The following is a 9,795-nucleotide window of genomic DNA, read 5'->3' as shown; positions in this document are numbered from 1 at the left end:
AATTACATGGTGGTATAACAATCTATTGTGTATTTTTATTATGAATATTGTATTTAACATATGCAGGGTTTCTCTCTAGGGAACCATAGGACGCCCAGGGCCACCTGGCCCTCTGGGACCTCCTGGTGAAGGTATTCAAGGAATTAAGGTAAAAAGACTCAGCGTTGGGTGTTCAATCTGACCATCACAGTGTTAAGGAGATTTCACATTGTTTCTAATATGAGAAAGCCTCCGGCTAGAAAATGAGGATAACATGAGCACCTACAAAGTTATGTTCTCTCTCTACTGCTGTAAACAGCAAGCCCAAGGGTGTGTGTATCGAGGGAGGAGGAAGCAGGGGTGTCTTTTATCAGTGAAAGATAGCCTTACAAAATTAAAAATACCATTCCCTCTTCCCCAACTCTCATGCTCACGGAGACAGTCTGAAGTGGTTATGTGAACTACCACCTGTGGTAGAGAAGGAGTCTCCATCCTGAATCTATGTGTAATATTAATTTTTCCCTATAATATGCTCTTTTACCCAAAGCATAGATCAGATGAGACAGACTCAAAAGACAGAAATAAGAAAGGCGGAATAAGAAGGAATAAAATGGGATGGAAAGGGGAAGCAGGAGAATTAAAACAAATAATGATCATGTAGTTTTCCAATATTATATATCTTTAGAGCAGATATACTGATGAAGTATTTGAGAAATATTAGCTAGCTACTACATTATCTCAAGTGCCTCAAGATACTACTTAAAATGCAGTTTGAAACACTTTCTTTTTGACCTTTTAAAATGAATGCATGATGAATGATTACAAAGGGTTAATATCACTACCTGGATTATCATTAGGGGGAACAAGGAATTCAAGGAATGCCAGGACCACGAGGCCCCTCTGGAGAAGGACTTTTGGGACAGAAGGTATGATATCTAAATCAGAGATAATGTCCTAGACCAAAGCCAACGTACTGAAAATGTTCATTACAGTCAGCTCTCGCTGAAGGCATGTGAATGTTGTGAAAAGGGAATGGGAATTTGGGAAAACCCCAGTCATTCACATGATTGTGTTTATATTTTATAGGAATGTCTCTTTCAGCATTGCTTATTTTAATATCAAATGAGGCTTATCTTCTAATGCAATTAGAAGAAATACAGATATTAGATTTAATAACACTGCCTTTCTTTTACCCACACACTATGCAAAATTTGGGGACTACATCAACGTTAAGAAAAAGAGAAATGTGCGTTGGAATCAGATTTTGAATGTGAACACATCAGCTCAGAAAAGGCTGTGCAAAGTCCCACAGCCTGCTAAAAATCAAACCAGGAGGCACTAATTCATCTGTTTGCTATTCCAAACACCTTTTCTGGGCCAAAAGGTTTCTGAGAGTGATATTCCCACTATTAATTCAAACTACGTCCTTGCTTTTCGTCTCAGTTTTCCTACTGTTATCTTATTTTTCTCAGACACAGATAATAATTTCCATCATGCAATATCCCATGAAACCCCTCTGTCTGCATGTACTTGTTCATCCATCAAGATGGTTCATTGTTCAAACTGCTTCAGCTATTTTTTCCTGTAAAAATGCTTAGCCAGTACTACAAGTTGTTAATGAAATTCACAAATACCAGTTGATTTAAATGATCTCTAACATAGATTTCTAACTTGTGTCAGAAGCTCAAGGTGAATTCAAGCTGAAAGGCAGCTAGAGAGAAATGTGAAAAGCGTAATAAAAACTGACTTGGACTTTGTCTGCTTACCAATATGGTTTTAAAGGGAGATCGAGGAGCTACAGGTGAAAAGGGGAAAAAAGGAGAAAAAGGTGATGTGGGTGACCCTGGTTTATCTGGAGAACCTGTGAGTAACTCGGGTTTATCATGTCAGTTTTCTTAAACTGCTTAAAAATAAAGCTCGGCTATGTGTTCTTCTTGCTATTTAACTCTATATAATCTGAAAAATTTAAGAAACCAAAACTATGGAAACCTTTAAAAGCAAATAGAAGACATTTCCATGCTGAATACCCCACTTCCCACTGATGTGGTTTCTTTCTTAAGACAATTGCCATGTTTTAAGACAAAACTATGCAATTCTGTTCTATGGCTACCAAGTACCTGTAGCTCAGATGTTCCCTCAAAGCTGATGAAAAGATGAAGTGAGGCAAAATGGTAACTTTTGCTGGATGGGCATGTCCCCAAAAGCTGGAAAGCAAAATGTGGTCCCCTCTACTCTGACATTTGCATACCATTAAGTATGGATACATAAACACCATTGCTGTTCTTGCCCTGACACTGGCCCTATTAGACTCACCTGTGATGAAGCAGAATTCTGATCATTCCAGGGTGTCAGCCAGGTATACAGTCTTGAGAAAGGAAACAAACACAACATGGTAGACAGGAAAGCTTTGCACAGATTCTCCCTTTCTAATGTAAACTGACAATCAGTGATCCAGTGGGAGACTTGAAGTCATCCAATTCCCATAAAAACCTCACCACCTTAGGAGGTTGTAGATACTGAATGCACTAGGTAATATCACAAGAAAACTATTTTTTGTTGCTAAAGTTCTTACTGGCCAAATATTGTTCTAATAATGGTATTGATTAAGTCATATTCTGAATTATAATATTACTAACTAATTGCAGTAACTTAATTAACAATCACTGTTACAGGGCAAAGCTGGACCAAAGGGAGAGCAAGGCCTAACAGTAAGCAAATTCCATTATTTAAGTCCCATTACAGCAAGATATAAACAATAAAAGATACTATCAGATTAAATGTTTCCTGTGTTCATTATTTTGGAAAGAGCTTTCTGACTAGAAGCGGTCTCAGTAATAATATAGAAAGAAACCACGCAAAGGTGTCTGACTTTTTTTCTCATCTACTTTCTGCTGAAATGGAATTTAAAGTTCATGGTGATTTTAAGTATTTTTCTGCTACATGTTCTTTTACAGTTAATGTTAGATGACACAGATGTGTACCTGCTGCAGGAAAGCTTTTTAAAAGTATTTAAGAGTATGAAGAGCAAAGATCTTCAAACCTGTCATGGTCTATCAAGCTATAAACTTGATTATATTTCTGCTAAGCATGAACTGCACTAGAACCAAATCTAGTAAAGCATGTCAGTGAGTATATAAATACTACTGAGGTTTATAATGGAAGCTCAGCAGCAGTAGCAAACGGTTGTATCTGAAAGGCTGACTCAATGCCTGTCCTGCACTTCAAAAAATGTAACAAATAACGAGAAACTTTGTTTGTGTCTCACAGAAGCTATCGCTTCTCTGAACAGACAGCTCTAAAGGCAGCAGCTATTTTTTTTGCAGCTGAAAGCTGGTAATACATCAGGCCAGGTACACTATGGTTGACAAATCCCAGTTTCATTCTGTATTGGCGCTCTCTGTCATATGCCAGCTGACTACAAACAATACGATTCCTGAAGTTGGGTCTATTTCTCCACTTCCAGTGGAGATTATTCAGATGCAAAAATATGAATTGATTTTGACTTGAAGTTTTAATGAGAACCAAATCATCACAAAACATTCTTTACAATAACAGTAGTTAACTGTTTCAGATAGAGGTGTTACAGTGTTGTCAAGTTAATGATTCTTATATGCCATAACAGATAGTTCATTGTGAAATGTGGGACTCATTCCAAGTTTGGAAGGTCAGGTTTGAGTTAAATAGTAAGATTTTTTGTAAAACCCTGTAGAACACAGATATTCATTATAAACAAACTATTTAGTAGTGTCAATATTATACCTCATTTGAAAGAGGCAAATTGTAAAATATTTTTATATTTATTTTCTTCATATCCAGAGAGAAGATATAATTAAGTTAATTAAAGAGATATGTGGTAAGTACTCAGAAAATCTTTAATTTCAGATTCTATTTTTTCTTCATTATATTTACATTCTTCTTCTTTCCAAAAGCATTCCAAATCATCATGATCTGGTTTTTTATTTCTCTTTTGCAGGTTGTGGTATTAAATGTAAGGAAATTCCCATGGAGCTTGTATTTGTGATCGACAGCTCTGAGAGTGTGGGACCAGAAAACTTTGAGATTATCAAAGACTTTGTAACTGCTTTAGTAGACAGAGTAACTGTAGGCAGAAATGCTACCAGAATTGGCCTTGTGTTATACAGTTTAGAAGTTCGGCTAGAATTTGGTCTCAACAAATACACAACTCAACAGGATGTTAAACAAGCAATTAGAAAAATGCAATACATGGGAGAAGGGACTTACACTGGAACTGCTATCCGTAAAGCAACCCAGGAAGGATTTTTTGGTGCTCGAACAGGAGTGCGAAAAGTAGCTATTGTGCTAACAGATGGCCAAGCAGACAAGAGAGAAGCTGTAAAACTAGATATTGTCGTTCGAGAGGCTCATGCAGCAAACATTGAAATGTATGCTATAGGAATTGTAAATACTTCAGATCCCACACAGGCTGAGTTTGTGCGTGAACTAAATCTGATTGCTTCAGATCCAGACAGAGAACACATGTATCTCATTGATGACTTTAATACCCTTCCAGGTGCGTTCATTGCAGTTTTATTCTTTATTGTATTTGATGCTTCTCAGAATGGGGTGGGGGAACATTATCTTTGTGGATATGTTATGTTTTGATGCTGATCAGTATTAATTACAAGGTACAAAGTAGTAGGAACTTAAGAGATACATATTCCCTTCTTTCAAGGAGTCACCTTATAGGGCAATGATTCATCATGCAGGCAGGGAATGTTGCCTACAGTGTGTAGGAAAACAGCTGCTTAAACTAGCTTCCCGAGCTGAGTAAGTGCTCACTGTAAATCTGCCGGAGTGGAAACCAGAAACAAACCCAGTGGGGTATATTCTGCTTATCCACTTCCATTGGGAAATAACCCCTTTTCATTGGGTTATTCACATGAGCAAGGTAAGCAGTTATTTTCCCACTACCAACTGGTAGTTGTTACTAACCTCAGATGAACACATTTAGGTGAGCTCATTGTATTTTGTACCATGTAGAGGACTTACAGGCTAACAAACTTGTGACAAATAAAAGCCATAGTCCAGAGAGCCTGAAATAATCTTCTTAGATGCATATAAATAATCCAAAGGAGTACTGAATTGCGTGTGAGTTATGTATATAAATAATCCAAATTCAAAAAATACATTTAATTTCTCAGTATGATGAGTTTTTAAATTTTTTTAAACAGCTCTGGAGTCCAAATTAGTCAACCAGTTCTGTGAAGATGAATATGGTACCTTAATATACAACCGTAATGGAAATGGTGCAAGCATAAGTGGACCATCTTTCCATTCAGTATCTTCAAGTTCTTTACATTACATTCTTCAGAACAACAACGTTAATAGACAATCACTTGCAGTACAGACACCTGGAGTATCTACAGTAGAAAGTCCTCTGAGTCTTGGCGATCTTCCTCAACCATTAGCCCCGGTATGAAAATTCAGCAGGCTTTAATGAGCAAAAGTTTTATGTATATCTCCTTCTCTGATGCTTGATATAATACATTACTTTCCCCCTACTTTTCTACAGGACAGGTACTGTAACACAGGATCCTTTAATTTGGTATGCTCAGAGCTGGTTGTTCCATGTTCTGATGTTGCATGCAGGCAGTTATCTAATGGCTATAATTTATTCCTGATACTGTTACAACTATTATAATTGATGTGTTTAATACAGTAATATTTTTGCCATAGTGTGAAACATGTTATAAAAATGCAATTACACTGTAATAATTAAGTCTAAGAATAGAAATTAAACTCAATTGTAGTCTATATTTTTAAGTTTATAAATAAAATTATGTAAAGGTCAACTAAAAAAATATATATCCCAGGTTTAGGATTGACAACCCTCCTGGTAAACCAACCAGGTGAGGTTAAAATTCTGATTCTTAGCATGAATTTAGGGTAAATTTGAAGGAAAATCATTAGAAAAACTCTAAGTGATGAAGGGCCTGTTCATTCTGAGACACTTCACAATAACTGAAAAGCAAAGAAAATCAAATGCTTATTTCAGACCAAAGTACCTCCTGTGGTAGTATATGAAGCCCATGAAGAGGAACAAGAGGAGGAGGAACAGTCATCCTTGCTAACAGTGGACACTAGAGGTATTTTTATCATCATTCATTTTATTTCATTTTTGGCTGGTCAAAAATTACTGTCTCATTCTGTTTCTTTTCACCTGCAGCTGTGGTACCATTATTGCTGTCTAAACCATCACCATCAGATGAAGTGATGACATCATCTCTTTCAACTGCAGCACTCACACCAAGACCAGGTTATAGATCATAACTACTTTTTCATTTTGTTCCCTCTTATACTGATACTGACTTTTCATAAAGCTTTAAATCAGAGTAATTTTGTTCCACTCTGAAGATTTCATGAGCCCATGCTGTGAAAGAGAATCCACTTCAGGATTTTATAGCAGATCTAGTTGTAGTTCCTGTCCAGCCTGTTCACCAGTTCTTGTCTTGCCAAATTCCAAATCCCACTGCTCCACTTAGAGCAGAAGCATAGTCAGCTATAACCTGAGACAGAGCTCATAAATGGCATCAAAAAAAGAACATAGGGCTAGCTGAGGTGGGCCAGTGAGCAGGTAATTTGTCAGCCAAGAAGGGGCAGTCTATGGAGATGGGAAGCTTCATTAAAGACAAGATAATGATTTCAGAATTGGACAGAAAAAGCAGATTACTCCTTCAGAGGAGAAATAGGGAAAAAAATAAAAGTATAGTAATTAGCTGACTGTTCAAAGGATTGATTCTTTTCCTATGAAATGTCCAAATGTATTCTGTTCATTATTTGGGGGATTCACACTTCTGAGTTCCAGTAATAGTGTATTATGATGGGAGTAACAGAAGAGAGCAACAGAAACACATTCCCATGCTTCCTGGGAACGTGGGCATGACTATTATTCTAACTCTGGTAATAACTTTTTTTTTAAAAAAAGTGTCAAGATACCAGTTGCCAAAGACAGAATATTAATGTGACAACATTAAACTTGAAGGAAAAGTATTTTCTATCTCATGGTATTTTTGATTGAGACTAGATTAGTATGTGGCAGTCCTCTAATGCATATCTGTAGGAAGCATTAGGCCAACAAGCTTTACATTCCAACTTAATCAGTATGTACATAATTACTATCATTTTATTAGATAAGTAGCACAAACATCTTACAAGAGAAAGACTAAAGTTTTAGAAAAGTTTTATATTCTTCTCACTATTCTAATGCCTCTTTCCCCACACCACAAAGAGAACTAATCAACTGAAGCAATGTACTGTGGATGGATGATGGTCATATTTGTGGTTCAAAAATAGCAGATACAACTAGTTTACAGCTCTTTGGCTTACAGTTTTGGGTTGCTCACAAAACTGGTTGCTGATAATTAGATTTCACAACTTAAGATTTCAAAATTATCAGATTCATATTGTTTGCTTTTCTTGTATGTACAGCCATAATACTATTATTTCTGGCATTACTAGAACCATGCCAGTAATGGAACAGTTTACTTGACCTACTAAGATGCAGTTTTAGCTTGCCTTCAATGCTAACATCTTCAGAAGTAAAAGTGAATCTTAAACTGCTCTATAACATTAGCAGAAAATATAAAATCACGGTTAAATTCTATGCAATATATTTGACTTTGACAAACTGAATTGTTTCTATTCCTTTTTTTCTTTATTTTAGAAATTATCCTGGACCCCCGATGCAAGTTAAGGCTGGATCAAGGGTCATGCCGTGTTTATATCATAAAATGGTATTATGATAAACAAGCCAATGCTTGTGCTCAGTTTTGGTATGGTGGCTGCGATGGAAATGCAAACCGCTTTGAGAGTGAAGAGGAATGTAGAGAGGCTTGTGTATTTTTTTCTGGAGGTAGGAATTAATCTCTACATTAATAATGAGCAAGTTGAAGCTATTGATTGTTTGGGTTTGTTATCAAGTATTCAGCATTGTTTGTAAAACCAAATCCACTAATTTAAATAATGTTAACATTATGAATTTGTATGTTCACTCATTAAAAAAACTGTACCTATGCAAGCTCACTTTCATTCTTTTTGTGTATATTGTATGATGTAGTCCCTGTGTAACAAAATAGCAATTTTTCAGCAGTGTCAAGAGTAAAAAATTTCCTTTTTACTAAGGTGTAACATTTGCCATAGTAATTGCCCTTCCTTCATGTAGATCTTTAAATACTATCATTATACAATCCCTAACTATACCTCATTTTAAATAATATATGTGGCTTTGGAAAGCAATCTTTGGTCATTAAAATTATGTCATTTCTCTCTGTTACAGAAATATGATATTTGGCATGGATTCTGCAATGAAGACTTCACTTTTTTAAGCAAAAGCATTCCTACAAATCCTACTTTAATCTTTCAAGCATAAAATATCAATTTCCAAATTACATGCAGAGCACTACTCAGTACAGATAAATACAGCAAGTGCATCAGCTTGTGGCCTATGTGCTCTCCAGGTCGGAAGACAGGGAGGTGACTCAGCTACCCACCTTTCCCAACCACTTTGCAGTTACATTTAGTCCTTTTTTCTGTAAATTTTCCTCCATTTCCATTAGCTAGCAAGATAAATGACAAGTACAGTTAAAACACATCCACAGACTTATATGAGTAACTATGCCAATAGCTGGCATCACTAACTTTAGTTCCATGTCTAAAGTGATCCTTGACATGTTTCTCTTCTGAAAGCCAAGTCTAATTTTTAAATGCATTTTAGTATTTTAATCTCTTAATTTTTTTTTTTAAATTTATGTCCAAAACACCAAATGCAGCATAGAGTTTATTCTTTATTGCCCATCACTACCATATTGCTTTTTACATTTATGTTTGCCTGTATATGATGTATTTCCTATTACTTGACTTATATACTCAAAAGCTTCTTTCTAGTAAAAGATTTCTGGTTTTATTGCCAGGATAGAGAACAGATAATGGTACCTTTACAGGACTCAAAACTTAACCTCAGAGCTAAATTACACCTGCTGTGTGTAATGTGCTCCTGATGATGTAACTGGATTTCTGCCACAGCCCTTAACAAGACTGCACATCTCTGATTATGGACTCCTGCGTATGAAACCCGATGATCATTTTTGGCTGGGTTTGTGGGTTTTTTTCCCTAAACAAATGGTAAACTCAGAATATCAACAAAAGATGGAATTTAGCCTCAAGCCAAACACCCGCTACCCGTCCTACTTCTAGAGCGCCCCCCCGCCGGCGCCGCCGCCGAGCCCGCCCGGTGACCGCCGGAGGCAGCGGGGCGGAGGGAGAGGAGGAGGAGGGAGGAGATGGGGAGGGAGGAGAAAGAGGAGGAAGGACTGGCAGCACCGTCGGCGTTTTTTACTTCATCGAGACTGTATCGACTTCTCGATGGGTGGCAGCGGGCTCCTCTCCAGTTCAGGGACCAGCTCCAGGGAAAAGAACTGTCAAAGGACAAGTTTCTTCCTGTGATTCGTACTTTTTTTTTTTTTTTTAGTTGAAAGTGGTAGGATACTACATTTAAAATTCGGCTAGATACAATTTTCAAGTTATTCCAAATTAAAAATGTGATACATACCACCTAGTTTAAAAAAAAAAAAAACCAAAACAAAACAAAAAAAACCCAAACACAAAACCCACACAAAACACAACAAATCCAAAAAACACTGGACTTAAAAGCTGTAATTTACCGGGTAAGCGAGGGTTTCACAGGTTTGCGGTTTACCGACCGTACAGGGGCCCGGTTTAACAATCGCCCACGGCAATACAGCTGTTACCTTGTACCAGACAAAACTAAGAGGCGAGGAAAAGCTGCACCCAGCCCAG

The 9,795-nt window shown here is 36.9% G+C and overlaps 1 protein-coding gene across 1 annotated transcript in view; it reads left to right on the top strand.

Annotated features, from left to right (window-relative positions):
* Nucleotides 1–7,863, top strand: part of LOC113482112 (collagen alpha-1(XXVIII) chain-like) — a 34,093-nt gene extending 26,230 nt beyond the window's left edge. The window contains exons 26-35 of the mRNA XM_026852452.1: nucleotides 80–148; nucleotides 837–905; nucleotides 1,762–1,842; nucleotides 2,652–2,687; nucleotides 3,796–3,832; nucleotides 3,953–4,510; nucleotides 5,172–5,413; nucleotides 5,996–6,086; nucleotides 6,167–6,256; nucleotides 7,664–7,863. Of these exons, the coding sequence (XP_026708253.1) occupies nucleotides 80–148; nucleotides 837–905; nucleotides 1,762–1,842; nucleotides 2,652–2,687; nucleotides 3,796–3,832; nucleotides 3,953–4,510; nucleotides 5,172–5,413; nucleotides 5,996–6,086; nucleotides 6,167–6,256; nucleotides 7,664–7,863 (1,473 nt within the window). The remainder of the gene's footprint in view (nucleotides 1–79; nucleotides 149–836; nucleotides 906–1,761; nucleotides 1,843–2,651; nucleotides 2,688–3,795; nucleotides 3,833–3,952; nucleotides 4,511–5,171; nucleotides 5,414–5,995; nucleotides 6,087–6,166; nucleotides 6,257–7,663) is intronic.
* The last annotated feature ends 1,932 nt before the right edge of the window (nucleotides 7,864–9,795 follow it).

Source organism: Athene cunicularia, assembly GCF_003259725.1.
Source record: "Athene cunicularia isolate RWA chromosome 7 unlocalized genomic scaffold, athCun1 chr7_part1, whole genome shotgun sequence".
NCBI classification, from domain to species: domain Eukaryota; kingdom Metazoa; phylum Chordata; class Aves; order Strigiformes; family Strigidae; genus Athene; species Athene cunicularia.
Note: the sequence above shows the minus strand (reverse complement) of the source record. Positions and strands in the feature narration are given on the sequence as shown.